At 47.3% G+C, this 16144-nt stretch overlaps 1 protein-coding gene across 1 annotated transcript; it reads left to right on the top strand.

Moving 5' to 3' along the window:
* Positions 1-3565: 3565 nt before the first annotated feature.
* LOC125748792 (RNA-binding protein 24-like) lies at positions 3566-10866 on the top strand. Its single transcript, XM_049025419.1, has 4 exons — positions 3566-4037; positions 4557-4680; positions 4996-5050; positions 9105-10866. The coding sequence occupies exons 1-4, from the start codon at positions 3870-3872 to the stop codon at positions 9451-9453; spliced, it is 696 nt and encodes a 231-aa protein (XP_048881376.1). The 5' UTR covers positions 3566-3869; the 3' UTR covers positions 9454-10866.
* Positions 10867-16144: the final 5278 nt, after the last annotated feature.

Raw genomic sequence — 16144 nt, 5'->3', positions numbered from 1 at the left:
ATCTTGGGCTTGGAAAAATATCTAATTTTTTACTCTGATATTTCTAGACAAAGTTAGGGCTGCTTGGAGCCAGTCTGGAGAGCAGGTAGACCATGCTGGCCTTTTGGGAAAAGCCAACAGTCAGTACACTTGGACATGTGCTCTGTATATTCATTTGCAGCCTTTTTCATCACTGGGCCTATGTCTACATTTATGTTTTAAGGTAACGCGTAAATAAGCTACATAGTTTGGTGATATATATCTTATCAAAGCTTAGGGAAATATGTTTCTGACAGCTGTGAAGAACTTGCTGAGTGACTGCCGTTGGTGTTAAGTCATGTAATACCAGAGTAGCTGGTTTAAATAACTTACTATGCATTTATCAATCTTTAAAGAACTTAATGAGTGCAGGGTTACAGTGAGCTTGAAACCTATCCCAAAAAAGACTGCAAGCCGCACCATTGGCCTGTGGTCTCTAGACCAGGCCCAGCTCAGCCCTGGGACCCTGTACTGGATTAGTGGTCGGAATATCAGTATATGAATGTGGGGCTTGTGATACTGTGCTAATGAAAGACAATAAAGATGACATAGAAAGGTTGGCTTGGGTTGCACTGGAGATACCGACAGCATCCGATTTTAATGCTTAACAGAAATGAGGGATGCCAGTTTTGATGTTTGACATCAATGGGTGCGAGTATCCACCGACATATCCGAGAGTGAGGATGCCCACTGGGAGATGTGCTTCCTCGGCAGGTACAGGGCTGACGAGATGGTACTCCAGTCCGCTGAAGACAGAATGTCGGCAATCTGTCTCTCAAATGTCCGCTCTCACCAACAACTAGTACTATGTTTTAGGACTAATATGGACTATGTTAGTACTTCTGTATTCTGCTTTATGGAAACTTGGCTTAACTTGGACATACCGGACAATGATGCTCAGATGCCTGGACGCCTAATGCTCTGAGTGGATTGTGGATTGCAACAACACACTGTGCGGTAAGTCACATGGCGGCGGCCTGTGCACGTGTGCGGTAAATCACATGGCGGCGGCCTGTGCACGTGTGCGGTAAGTCACATGGAGGCGGCCTGTGCACGTGTGCGGTAAATCACATGGAGGCGACCTGTGCACGTGTGCGGTAAGTCACATGGAGGCGGCCTGTGCACGTGTGCGGTAAGTCACATGGAGGCGGCCTGTGCACGTGTGCGGTAAGTCACATGGAGGCGGCCTGTGCACGTGTGCCGTAAATCACATGGAGGCGACCTGTGCACGTGTGCGGTAAGTCACATGGAGGCGGCCTGTGCACGTGTGCGGTAAGTCACATGGAGGCGGCCTGTGCACGTGTGCGGTAAGTCACATGGAGGCGGCCTGTGCACCTGTGCGGTAAGTCACATGGAGGCGGCCTGTGCACGTGTGCGGTAAGTCACATGGAGGCGGCCTGTGCACGTGTGCGGTAAGTCACATGGAGGCGGCCTGTGCACCTGTGCGGTAAGTCACATGGAGGCGGCCTGTGCACGTGTGCGGTAAGTCACATGGAGGCGGCCTGTGCACCTGTGCGGTAAGTCACATGGAGGCGGCCTGTGCACGTGTGCGGTAAGTCACATGGAGGCGGCCTGTGCACGTGTGCCGTAAATCACATGGAGGCGGCCTGTGCACGTGTGCGGTAAATCACATGGTGGCGGCCTGTGCAGGTGTGCGGTAAATCACATGGTGGCGGCCTGTGCACGTGTGCGGTAAATCACATGGTGGCGGCCTGTACGCGTGTGCGGTAAGTCACATGGAGGCGGCCTGTGCACGTGTGCGGTAAGTCACATGGAGGCGGCCTGTGCACATTTGTAAACAACAGATGATGTTGCAGTGTTTTCAACATTTTCTGTGTTTCTTCTGCTGACTTGGAAGCCATTTTCATGTATTGCAAGCCCTTTTACTTTGCCTATTCTATTATTTTGGTTGGAGTTTACATTCCTCCCAGGGCAAGTGCTCAGAGTGCATAGAGACTGGTAACTGATCACATTCATGATCTGGAAATAATTTCCCAAGTACTGTTATTTTTATCAAGCGGGCCTTTAACCACAGCAACTTAAAACATGATCTAAGTACAACCAACTGATCAGCTGCCCCATGTGGGAGGACAGATCTCTAGATGACTTCTACACCAACATTAAAGGTATATTCCAGCATGACCCCCGTGCACCACATGGACACTCAGACCAGACCATGATCGTGCTTCTATCAACTGTCAGACTATCAGTCAGCTGTGGATTCCTGAGGCTGTTGGGGAACTAAGGGACTGTTGTAGCAGCTTGGATGAATATGCTGGCACTATTACATTGTACATTTCCTTCTGTGAAGATGTGTGCCTCAAAAAAAGATTATAGTCAGATACAATAAAGGCAAGCTGTGGTTCATCAAGAAGCTGAGAGTTTTCAGACTTGCAAAGGATCACGCCAACAAAATCAGTAACAAGGAAGAATGCAGGATTGCAAAACAGGAGTTCAACCAAGCAATGAATGTCTCCAAAGATGCCTACAAGAACAGACTAGAGAGGGGGCTCCCCAATACCAACAGTGGGCCATCTGGAGCTCTTTGCAGGAAATTACCAGCTTCAAACAGAGGAGACACCAAGCCTCACTCTCACCTACCTTGGCCAACCAGGTCACTGTTGGTTTGACAAACAATCACTATTTCTCACCTCCCACCTGGCTCATACCAACCAATGACTCCTCCTCAAACCCAGTTCTGCTACTGTGAGGTCCTGCTCAGTTGAGAAAATCAGGCTCTCATGCAATTCCTACAACTTCTTTCCTGGAGCCAAACAACTCCTACATTATCTCACCAAGTACCTTAGAAATCCAGATGAAATCTAATCAGCCAGGGACAAATACCCTCTTCCCTTGCCTGATATTTTACCTCTGTGGTCTAATTGCACTAGCTGTCATTTTACAGCCTTTTTGCTTTGCTGGATCACTTGCACATTGTCCATACTAGCTTTCCTCACACCTGCATCCGTTTTTGCACATGGTACTCTGGTGTTATTGTTTTAACGTTATACGTCTTGCACTGTGTGTTCCGTAAAATTGTCTTCCGTTCATCTATTCTGTTGCATCTTTAGTTTTACACATGTATGTTCTGTGAAGTGTTTCTATGTACGTATTGCAGTTTTGTCCTGTAATACATGTTTATCAGCTGACCACAAACAATTCTGGCATGTCTATACATACTGGCAATAAAGGATCGAGTCCCGAAGCTGCGTCACGTACTTTATAACCGCAGTCCTTTTCTATCTTTAACGAAACCAGTGTCTGGAGTTAGTGACCTAAATTCCGTTTTAAAAAGTTAAAGTCTAAATTTACGAAGAAGCCTTTTGCAATTGCTAAAGGAAAGGAATCGATTCCGGGTGATTTAAATGGCACCACTAGTTTTGCGTATTCGAAAGGTCTTCGTGGTGATAATTAGAAACGACTACAAAAATAACACGAAGGGCCGTACACGATGCGGGGGAGGGTACCGGAGGAGCGGGTGGGCAGAGCCGCCCTGCCCGGCCGGTCCCTCCCTCCCTCTGGGTGGGGTTAATGCGAGCGCCCTGAACGCTCAACTGCCCAGTCTACTATTGCAGTCAGTGCGATCAAACTTTCCGATACTTTCGTTTATACCCTGTACCTTGTTCAATTTCTCCTCTCTCGACAGACCTACCTCAACAACTCCCTTAGTAGCGACGTAGTTTTTATTTATTTATTTATTTATTTATTATTTTGTTTATACAGTTTATTTACTTATGCAGGCTTTTGTATGCGGTCGCGGTTAGACAAGCATTACACGTTTAGTATAAATCGGATCTGTAATTAAACGCAGATATTGCACTATATATTGTTCATTGCCTTTGGCAGTAAAGATGCATACAACGCAGAAGGACACGACCTACACGAAGATATTTGTTGGGGGTCTTCCATATCACACTACGGACTCCAGCCTGAGGAAGTACTTTGAAGTTTTCGGGGATATCGAGGAGGCTGTTGTGATCACTGACAGGCAGACGGGAAAGTCCAGGGGTTATGGATTTGTAAGTAATTATTTGAAGTTTATTTCTTTAACCATAACCTCTGCTTTTTTGACATGATAAGGGGAAAATTCTTACTGAATATGAAAGATCATTTCGGCTAAACCGATTAATGAATGCTTTACACTGGTGACGGTGAATGGCCTCAAAGTGTTGGTCCGATCTGCAGAATAATTCATGTATTCTTGGTATATTCTTGAAATAGATTAAGGAAAGAGTTAATCGGGAATTAAGCCTTCCAGTTTTAAAGAACACTAACACTCAACAAAACTTTCTGTATTCTTGTGTGCATTTTTATGGCGACTGTAGACCGATTTCACGCATCAAGGATAGCTAAGACTCACAAACTAAGCTGAGTTATTACTTATTAATTGCCGACCCGGTGCTCCCATTTACCATATGCCTTTACCCTGTTAGTATTAGGAATACTGAACCTGACCTTGTTTGGACTCTAAAGAATGTGCTTCTGCTTGCACGTGCATCATCCTCGTGTATTTACACTCATTCTCTCCGTGGCCCAAGGTTACAATGGCAGACCGAGCTTCAGCAGAGAGGGCCTGCAAGGATCCCAACCCCATTATTGACGGCAGGAAGGCCAACGTTAACCTGGCCTACCTGGGGGCCAAGCCCAGAGTCCTTCAGTCGGGTGAGGATGTCCTCAGAGAAGTTTGGCCAGTCGTGCCATTTAAAGGCTCGCAAACTGCTCAGAGTGTTAGATGTGCTGAAATCACCGTATGCTGAATTTGATTAGCCTTGTGAAAAATGACATGATACATGTAATTTAAACCTGAGTTAAGAGTTTTGCATGACATCCATCCATCCATCCACCTTCCACTGGACCCATCCATCTTCCTCTCAGACCTGTAGCCCATCTTCGGTGCTTTATGTAAATTTAAAAGCAGAACAACATTAAGATACATTGTTAGTAAGGTATGTCTTGCGTTTTTTTGTTTGTATCCAGGATTCTCCTTTGCTGTTCCACGAATCCATTCGAGTTTCATCCCAAGGACATATGGGTGAGTGGTGTTCAGCTGTGTTCAGCTGTGTTAAGATGTGTTCAGCTGTGTTAAGATGTGTTCAGCTGTGTTAAGCTGCACTGTGTATGTTCAGTATTCAGCAGGTACTTTCTGTGGTTTGGTTATTTCTGTATCTTGTGACTCCCCAAAAATGACCCCCCCCATCCTGATGATTGTTGGCTGACTCTCAGTTCTGTCTTTGGGGGTCGTATTAATGATGAGGCCCCCCCTGTTCTTTGGGGCCCCACTGTAGGGAGTATAAGCCCTGAAGGTCATCTTGATTGCCTGTTGATTGCCGTCGAACACTTTCGAGGAGATAAACCCTCAGCTCCGTCTTGGGCAGATGGAGACAGGCCTGTTAGTGCCCCCCCCCCCCCCCCCCCAATTCCCTCGCCATGTCAGTGTCGCTTGTAAAGTTTCTCTTTCCATTCTCTTGCCACACCATCATTCCAGTAAGTTACTTTTGCGGGTTTCCATAGTAAATCATAGTAAAACCATTTGTTCAAGTTTGAATTGTTTATCTAAGAGGTTTGTTGGAGAAAAAGCACATTACTTGTATGTGACTTGTTACACACAGTGTGTATTGTTTGATAAAGTGGGAAATTTAACATGTACCTTGGGAGCAAGATTCAAAGGATTGAAAAGGTTTATTGTTATTTGTACTGGTACAAGTACTGAGTACAATGAGATGCTTACACCTGTGTGTTAATCTGCGGGCCGGGTAATTTAATACAAGGCGACAAGACGACAAGATGCAAGACAAACACTTAAGCGAAATAAGTATAAGTATGAATATTGATATGTGAATATGAAAGTGGAGATATACATTTTAGGGGTGCAAAGGAGCAGACAGTTTCGGGAAACTTTACATTCCATGGGATTTTGGAAATATTCCAAGTTGGAAACTTTCCATGAGAATTTATGGAAATATATGGGAATTAATGGGTAAAATTCCCAGAATTTTGCATCCCTAATAAAAATGTATATATCTGGAAGAATAAGCATGGTGTACATATGTACAGTATGTGCATAGCAGTAGACAACAGTGTAAAGCTAAAATACCAGGGGTTTGGGGTTATAATGGGATCAGTGCAAGATGGGGGGGGGGGGTGAGATGAGAGGAGGGAAGACGATGGGAATCATGGGAAAGGATTGTGGGAAAGAGGCAAGCCTGGATGGGCCGGTGGGTCCACATAGACAGGCTGCCTGCCATTGCCACCCCTCTGTGAGATATACAGGCACAGGACACCCCTCTGTGAGATATACAGGCACAGGACACCCCTCTCTGAGATATACAGGCACAGGACACCCCTCTCTGAGATATACAGGCACAGGGCACCCCTCTCTGAGATATACAGGCACAGGGCACCCCTCTCTGAGATATACAGGCACGGGGCACCCCTCTCTGAGATATACAGGCACGGGGCACCCCTCTCTGAGATATACAGGCACGGGGCACCCCTCTCTGAGATATACAGGCACGGGGCACCCCTCTCTGAGATATACAGGCACGGGGCACCCCTCTCTGAGATATACAGGCACGGGGCACCCCTCTCTGAGATATACAGGCACGGGACACCCCTCTCTGAGATATACAGGCACGGGACACCCCTCTCTGAGATATACAGGCACGGGACACCCCTCTCTGAGATATACAGGCAAGGGACACCCCTCTCTGAGATATACAGGCACGGGACACCCCTCTCTGAGATATACAGGCACGGGACACCCCTCTCTGAGATATACAGGCACGGGACACCCCTCTCTGAGATATACAGGCACGGGACACCCCTCTCTGAGATATACAGGCACGGGACACCCCTCTCTGAGATATACAGGCACGGGACACCCCTCTCTGAGATATACAGGCACGGGACACCCCTCTCTGAGATATACAGGCACGGGACACCCCTCTCTGAGATATACAGGCACGGGACACCCCTCTCTGAGATATACAGGCACGGGACACCCCTCTCTGAGATATACAGGCACGGGACACCCCTCTCTGAGATATACAGGCACGGGACACCCCTCTCTGAGATATACAGGCACGGGACACCCCTCTCTGAGATATACAGGCACGGGACACCCCTCTCTGAGATATACAGGCACGGGACACCCCTCTCTGAGATATACAGGCACGGGACACCCCTCTCTGAGATATACAGGCACAGGGCACCCCTCTCTGAGATATACAGGCACAGGGTCCTTGCCTTGTGGCTCCGCCTCCCTTTGTGGAGGAACCGCTTGCAGCAAGTCGGCGCGGCTCAATTGCCACATTCAGCAGTGCATTGCGTCACGTTACAACATGATGTGTTAATCGTGGATTTGTGGAAAACATTATGTCATCAAGCTGCTTTTTACGAGTGGCTCACTTCTCCCAACGCTGGTATGAATGAATGAAATGAAAGCATTTTCATAAGCTGGGGTTCCTTCAGACCCCTGGGATCTCCTTTCATACTAATGGAACCTGTTGTAATGTGCAGCACCTAATATCTGAAGGGTGATACTGAGCTGATTAATAATGGATGGATTCTGAGAAGCCTTGCAATAACAGGTGTGCTGTCAAATATTAATAGCCTGCACGGTACCTGTATCGCGACGCTAATTCGTCTGTTTGTTCGGTTCGAAAAGCACCTATACTTAGCCCTGAACTTGAGGTGCCAAAAATGGTTGGGGTCACGCCAGAGAAAATATGTTTATATTCGGCAACAAACCTCATAGCTGGGGAGAGAAGCACAGTGACAGGAGTATTTTTAACCAGACTTAAACTCCTCCCAGGAATACAAGGGGTAAAGTCCACTGCTGTTATAGCTGGAGCTGAAAATCATTGTGTTATCTTGTGTGTCTCCTTGAAAACAGGCTGCCAGTCTCTCTCTCTCTTTCTTTCTTTCTTTCTCTCTTTCTTTTTTAAGAATAGCCAAAGGAAAGCATGTTGAGATCTGCTAGAAACATGCAGTTAAAGTGATGGATTGATATGCTGACTGCAGTTCTTTGCCCTGCTAGCATAGCGGCTGCTGGCGACTGTCAGTAGAGCTATTGATAGAGGAAGTGGGGGAGGGCAGAGGAAGGAGGAAGTTGAAAGGAGATGCTTCACAGTAGGAAGTAAAACCGGCACAAAATGGAAACGATTGCTGTGGCACTGCAGGACAGAAAGCCCACTGGGCCTGTGCTTATGTGGTTAATGCAGGTCCAGTTTGGCTGAGCAGGGGGAGGCTAAAATGGCTGGGTAGCGGTTCCTGTGGTCAGTGGGTCTGTGCAGGATGAGAGGGCCCTGGGGCGTGCGTGTGTGTGTGTGTGTGTGTGGCAGGGAGCAGCCTCGCGGATAGTGTTGACTTCACAGCCCGAACATGTGCTCCCTTACCGGCCCGCCAGACAGCTGTAAAGGGGCCTGCTGTAAATAAAAGAAGGGGAGGCCTGCCAAAATGGCAGCCCTCGCTCCCCCCCGGCACGCCGCCTGCCCCCCCCAGGATGCCTCCTGATTTGTCCAGGGGCACTTTGGCATTACGTTTAAAGTGAGAACATTGAACTGTGTGAGAGGAAATGAAATGGAGGCGTCTGGTTGCATGTGTGTTTATTTCCTGAAAATATCTGTTTGGGAAATACATGCACCATTTTCTTTATGAATGTGAATTTTAAGGTTACTAACAGGAAGGCACTGAAGACTGTCTATCGTCTGCTCAGCACAGATTCTCCTGCTCATCTTTAAAGTTTGCTCATGTATCTCACTTTTTCATCCAAAATAATTTGCAGTAGAGGGAAGGGTCACATGCAGGGGTAGAGGAATGGAGGAATGGTCTCATGGCGGGGGGCGGGGGGGGGGGGGCATTGCTACACAGTAAAAATTTTTGGGGGGTGTTCTCTGTAAGTAGTGATTTTGGGTGCTTGACTGTTATCAAAAGGGGGACAACTTGGTAAATTCTGCCCCCTGCTGTGACGGTCCGGTCCAAAGCCAGGCCCTGTTCATTAGCGCGATACTCTAGCTGGGACAGTGACAGCTGATGTGTTTCTCGGAGGGATGCGGCCGGTCTGACAGCCTCTCTCTGTCCCGCAGGGTGCCCACTCACTACGTTTACCCGCAGGCCTTGGTGCAGCCCAGCGTGGTGATTCCCCACATCCAGGCTGCGGCAGCGGGCACAGCCACGCCCTCCGCCACCTCGTCGTTCCTCGACTACGCCGGTGCCTATGCGCAGTACTCCGCCGCCGCTGCCGCGGCCATGGCGGGAGCCGCGTACGAGCAGTACCCCTACGCTGCCTCCCCTGCACCGGTTGGGTTCACCGCTGCCGGTTACGGGTTCGCCTCCCAGCAGCCCCTGGCCACTGCTGCCACCACCCCAGGTCCGGCCTCCATGGCGTTTGCCCAGTACCAGCCCCAGACGCTGCAGGCTGACCACATGCAGTAGCTGTGGGTGACCAGCAGAGGGTGTCAGAAGGGTCTGGCATCTGCGTTACACTGTGACACAATCTGGAGGGACTCGTGTTGACTGGGAGAATCTCTAAAATATACAGCAGTGACCCAGGAAGGACTTGGAAACTATGAAAAATAAGTCCTTTACATTATTACTGACATTGTTTTGTATGATAAATTATTCATTTGTATAGGGAAGAGAAAGAAAGGCTGTAGTTAGAATGTGCTTCTAGGCGTGAGAGCTTTAACAGTTAGACACGGATGATTATGTTGGCAGGCTCTGTTTGGTATTTATCATGTCTGAAAATCCTCTTTTACTGCTGTCGGTGTGTTCAGATTATTGGGTATTTTTCAGTAATTTTTAAACTGCCCGGTGCATCCGGGGAATTGCATAAATGGATGCAACAACACAGGAAGGGATGAACATTGCTGTTCGTTTCTGCTGACGGAACTACTACTCTTGTGCTTAATCTATGCAAAGCTTGACTTCAGGAGAACCTGAGGACCCTTTGTAAGAAATGTCTGAAACCAAATGACGCGTTTGGATCTATAAACACACACATAGATCAGTGGACTGGGGGGTGTCCGTCTCTCGGCCTCACAGGCAGTGACACACGGTCCACTTTGGTGATTGAGCTGCCCGGCTCCCATTCCTCACCCTATTCCAGCTGTGGTCCAGGCAAATGCTTAAGATGGTGCCCAGGAGAAGATGGGGGGGAGCATCTCGCCATGGGGGCACCTTCCTGTGTATAAGTTCCACCTGTTTGTCGCAGGGTGAACAGGAGAAATGGAGGAAATGTGAAACTGAACATTAATCTATTTATTATTGTGCCTTGTAGTAATTATTAAAGTGCTATTTAAGAAGACTAATTTATTTTAACAATTTCTCCCTAAATGGCTTTTATCCATTTAACTGACATAAAGCGTGTCTGAATATATGCAGATATTAGAAGTATTTTGCTTGATTAATGTACCACATTGATAATGATAATGAGTGCTGGTTGCTGACAAGTGCTGAGTGAAACACTTTATCTAAAGTTGAGGTCAAAGAGCAACGTTGTGAGGTACTTGTGCTACTGTAAAACGTACATTTACTTTTCCTGTCAAATTAAGTCCATAAGTTTTATAACGGACAATGTCAAACCGAATTCATAGCTAAGATTTGTTTACGATGCAAATTTAAATTGGAACTGTATGGCTGTCTCTCATTGTCAATCAGAAAATCACGTTGAAAACGAAAGACGTGTCGAGACTCCATGTACCACATGCGCTTTACCCAGTTTTGTAAAGCTGTGCTTCTGTTAACTTTTTACGTTTATTGTACACTGTCAGGACTTTTTGTAATACTTGAACTGTTTGTTGCAGAAATAAAGATACAAAAAATAAATACAATGTTATTTTAAGAGAACTGTCAGAGGATTGGTCTCGTCTGTGTGTGAATTGGTGGTTGTGGGAAACACCGGTGGACGTACTTCCCGGTGCTGCTCCTTGTCGTTCGCTTTGTTCTTATCCACGTGATGATCCCTTGTTCCTTGTTTTCGGTAGGTGGGGACGGCCCTCGGTGTGTTGGGTATCCCCTTCAACCGATCCCCCCAGATGCGGTTCATCCCACCATTTTCACTGCAACCAAATGATGTCCCTGTCTCTACAGACTGCTGTCATTACCTGCCCAGTGCCCCAGTGCAGTGATGAGGACACTGTGGCCAGCAGGTTAACCCATCCTGTGGTCTGTGGGGATCCCAGTGCCCAAGTGCAGTGATGAGGACACTGCGCCCAGCAGGTTAACCCATCCTGTGGTCTGTGGGGATCTGATTGATGAATTATCTCCCTTCATCACCTTGGCTGCTGTGTGGTAAACCTACTGGTTCATAATGGTTGCCGTGACATCATCCAGGGGGGGGCTGCATGGTGGTGGTGGGTGAGGTGGCTCCCCATCGCTCATGTGGGTGTCTTGAACAGCACTATATAAATGCAACATTCGTTCTTTAATCAAAGCCTACATGAACAGGCATCAATGTTGGGTAGTTTAACGCTGTCAGTAACACACAAGGTCGAAGGCAACATGTTCAGTAAGGAATGAGTTCCATTCATGAGACATATTTATACCACACCCCCATGAACATGTTAAACAGCTCAGACACCATCAACAAAGCAATATTTCAGTGGTTAACTGTTTGTCAGATGTTTTTTATGCATTTTTAAATTCTAAATGTTCTGTTTTCCCATATTCTGTTTTTAAATTTTTTTTGTAGATCTATTTTCTAAGCATACTCTAGATTTTGATGCTTATTTTCTTTCTTTTCATCGTTTTAAAAACTCTAGTTTTCAGTGCTTGTTTTCTTTAATTTACTCAACCTTCTTTGACCTCAGTATGAAAATAAGCTGGTAAATGTTGCAGCATGAAGTGTGTTTTTAATAGAATGTAGCCGGAGTGAAGGACTAAAAAAAATCACCAGTGTGTCGTTTTGTTTCTCTTACTCTTTTTCTTCGTACGATAAACGAGCCCATTGCCCCCGGGGTGTCGCGTGTTTGCTCTGCGGCCTGCCACTCTGCCCCACCCAGAATGTTCCGGGCTGGCCTGAAATAGTGTGGCTCTCTCCGAGCATCTAGCGCCGCAGTGAGAACGGCGTTGTAATATGATAGGATGAGATTATGTCTGTACGGCCGCCCGACACCCTCCGTAACTGTCATTTTGTAGTGCTGTGATGAGCTCAGCGCAACATTGCACAATACTAATGAAGAAATCTTTTTTCAGTGTCGCCGTTGTGATGCAAGTCCGTCCCTCCACTTTCCAACGGTTATCCGAGTCAGCATGAATCATATGGAATAAGTCAATTGGCTTCATTAATGCTTTTTAAAGTGTTTTCAAGGCTGATTGTTTTGTGAAGCATATTAATGGCCTTGCTTTCTTACTGTTTTTTCTCTGTTTTATCCTCAATTATGTATTTTTATGTACTGATGCATTGGGATGCGTTACCATACGCTCAGAATACCATGGTGGACTGAAACTTTGAGGCGATTCCAAATGTGGCCTCACATGAGGTGTATTATTAGTATTATTATTATTATTATAAGAAAACAGGAAAGAATGTATGGACACAATGGGGAAATACCATTTAATGATTCAGTGTTTTCCAAAACATGGAAAATACAGTCACATTTGTCCTTTTGTCTGCGTTGTTCACAGGGAAGGATCAAGCCTGGAGGAAACTCCTTTTACTTTTGATTTGCTCCAAGAAATCAGAGCTGGCTAATGGCTTTTGATTTTGCAGGTTGATGACACCCCCAGCCCCCACCCAAGTCATACCAGTGAGATGGTCCCTCCTGCTGCTCTCATGTCCGACGTGTGTGTGGCTGAGAGATTTTCTTCATTCACTTTTTTTTGCTCTTGCCCATTCCTTGTATTTACGACGGCACAGCGCTAATCCTACTCGCGTGCGGCCAGATTCTTCCAGTGCATTTCCTGCGTCACCTGCACCGCCCCCCTCCCTCACTCGAAAGCAGGGAGCTCTTATGACCAAAGTCACTACATCCAACTCATCTCTGCCCCATTCTGCCCTGAGATAAGCTGCTATTTTTGGAGTTTCGAAAGTGGGGTGTTTCTGTGAAGCGGCGATATCGGGCTGCCTCAGACAGACGCGTTCAGGCCTTTAGGGGGGGTTTTACGCTGGCTGATTTTTTGTTATAAAATTATACTTATAATTTATAATTATACCCGATATGCTATATTTCATTTGCCTTTTCATCGCGTTGTGTGTCTATCATATGACTGTTACATGCAGCATAAACATCTGCCATGGATGTTTTCTTTTTAATGAAAATTTGTCAAAAAACTTCCCACAGGGCTGGTGAACCAAACCATGTAAGACAGCGAGTTTGGAGAGGACAGTCGCTTTGTTTTGGGATTGTATTTTCCGAAGAACACAGGAATTGGGGCCGAATGAACACATTTCCAGATAAACGAACATGTGAAACTGTGCTTTGGTGAGGATTGCAAAAAAATCATGAATACTGCACAGGTAAGCATGTCACAGCTGTGTGGGCGTTTCAGGCTGGGCGCCAAAGGGGTGGTGGTGGGGGGGGGGGGGTCCGATCTGCGGTTACTGTCAAAACAAAAGCAAAGCACAATAATGTACAGGGGTGTCAGAATGAAGAACAGGTGGAAGTGGCCACCCTCCCTGTAACCCCACCCCTTTCTAACAGGCAGACAGATGTGAGTGCGTGAGATGCTCTCCGACACCCATAATCCTCTACTCCCTCTTGACATGTGCGCAGATACCTGCTGGAATAACAGGAACGTGCTGTGTGCAGTCGGGAGGACAGAGGGGGAGGGGGGGCAGCTGTCGTATGTGCCAGCTGCCCCGCCCCCCCCCCCCCACCCAGCCTTACAGCCTGAATGGCAGTGGAGTGGACAGGTGGCCCTTGGGGTGGGGGGGTGGGCTTCCTAAAGAAATGATCCAATAAAGGCTTTGCAGGGCGCAGCCCAGACACCTGTCGACCCGGAACGCCACACCGAGGCTGTGCGGCTGAGGTGGGCCATCTCACCAGAACATCGTGATCTTGTCCCATGTCCTGTCCGAGAGGCATCTAAAAAAATGCAGAGATACCCTCCTTTGCATTCCAAACCTTGCGGGAGGGACCTGTACCCAGGCTGCATAAGATCTACCCTAAGAACATGACAGTGTGACCAGCTTCGACAAACCAGTGTCCGGAGATATTTAATGTGGGAGAAGGGGGCTGTCAATAAAAAACAGCTGCATCTGCAGCTTTTACCATCCCACCAGCAGGGGGCAGGGCTGCTCTTCATCACATCAAGTTACACAGTGTGACGCTTGGTATGCTCCCTTGCTCTCCCCCTTGGCTTTGTTCTGCCGTATTACTTTGTGTTTCCGCTCCTGCATGTTTCTGCATCGGTGTGTTTTGTGCCTGTTTCAACTGTTTTGAATGGTGAGTTGCTTTTACTCTGTTGTTCACGATTAGGCCTCACCTCCTCTCTATTGACCCCTGGTGGTGGAAATGAGCATGCCATCTTCAGATGATGCTGTTATGTTTATTAATAAATGGTGTCTTAATTTGTTATTTTGACCACTGTATGCTGGGTGTCAGGGATAAGTTTGTTTTGGGTACCATAACTGATAATAGAAGCATCCAGCTGTTTTGATGAACTTGTGTCTGAATCATGTTCTTGCAGGCTAACAAAATTATTTTAGTTACATATTTTTTTCTGTTTGTATAAAATACAGTTAGTCCATAACAGTTGATATCTCAAGCTGTTTAATAGGCAAGAGAAACCCCTCCCACAAGAATACAGAACTATTTTGTAGAAATTTAGAATTTTTATAGTCTGTGGTCATAAATAGTGCAGATAGAAATGGTACAACTTTGAAATAAATTGTACACTTAAAATTACTTTTGATATTTTGAATTAATCCAAGTATATGCCATGGAAATTAAATATATAACGGGACTGTCTTTGGCTTTCCAATCTATATTCAGGCTGAAATTCATCGGAGGTTTTCCAGAGCAGTTTAGGTTTGTATTCCAGAGCGATTCTAAGGTCAGAACGTGCTTAAGAGCAGAACATTCTGCGGCATTTGATTTACCCAATAATGTCTTTGCGTGGGGTGAAGCGCACCAGCCTTTGGAAGGCAGTCAGAAGTGATCAGAGGTGCTGGGCGTCAGGCGGGTGGCTGATGTGTGGAGCCGCAACGCCTGGGGTCAGGGGGCAAGCTGCTGGGGGGGTGACCCCCCCCAAAGCTGGGCCCCCAATCCGCTGTTAGTGGGGGCTGCTTTGGCTGCTATGGAGTAGCTTCTGGGATGGGCTCAGGACCCCCATGACCCTGCATGTGACAAGCAGGTACAGAGGATGGATGGATGGATGGATGGATGGGTGGGTGGGTGGATGGGTGGGTGGATGGATGGATGAGTGGGTGGGTGGATGGATGGATGGATGAGTGGGTGGATGGATGGATGGATGAGTGGGTGGGTGGATGGATGGATGGATGAGTGGATGGATGGATGGATGGATGAGTGGGTGGGTGGATGGATGGATGGATGAGTGGATGGATGGATGGATGGATGAGTGGGTGGGTGGATGGATGGATGGATGAGTGGGTGGGTGGATGGATGGATGGATGAGTGGGTGGATGGATGGATGGATGAGTGGGTGGGTGGATGGATGGATGGATGAGTGGATGGATGGATGGATGGATGAGTGGGTGGGTGGATGGATGGATGGATGAGTGGGTGGGTGGATGGATGGATGGATGAGTGGATGGATGGATGGATGGATGGGTGGGTGGGTGGATGGATGGATGGATGGGTGGGTGGGTGGATGGATGGATGGATGGATGGATGGGTGGATGAGTGGGTGGATGGATGGATGGGTGGGTGGGTGGATGGATGGATGGATGGATGGATGGGTGGATGGGTGGGTGGATGAGTGGGTGGATGGATGGTATAACACTAGCAGACCCCTGCACATGACCTCATCGCTTTGTGTACATCGACAGGGAAATGTCACAACTCTCCCCATACCCCCCCCCCCCCCATATCCCAGGAAGCTGCATCACATTTAATTAATAGCGATTTAGACACTCGGTGTCATACACAGTGTTCACACTCTATGAACATGCCCTGGGACCCCCCCAGAGGAGCTGGATGAAGTGGCCGGGGAGAGGGAAGTC

The sequence above is a fragment of the Brienomyrus brachyistius genome, chromosome 9, assembly GCF_023856365.1.
Source record: "Brienomyrus brachyistius isolate T26 chromosome 9, BBRACH_0.4, whole genome shotgun sequence".
NCBI lineage: Eukaryota > Metazoa > Chordata > Actinopteri > Osteoglossiformes > Mormyridae > Brienomyrus > Brienomyrus brachyistius.
The sequence above is the reverse complement of the archived record's forward strand: the minus strand, read 5'-3'. Positions and strand labels throughout refer to the sequence as shown.

Coding starts and splice junctions, on each gene's coding strand:
- LOC125748792 (XM_049025419.1), top strand. CDS start 3,870: ATGCATACAACGCAGAAGGACACGACCTACACGAAGATATTTGTTGGG. Junction 4,038..4,556: donor AGTCCAGGGGTTATGGATTT/GTAAGTAATTAT, acceptor CCGTGGCCCAAG/GTTACAATGGCAGACCGAGC. Junction 4,681..4,995: donor GCCCAGAGTCCTTCAGTCGG/GTGAGGATGTCC, acceptor GTTTGTATCCAG/GATTCTCCTTTGCTGTTCCA.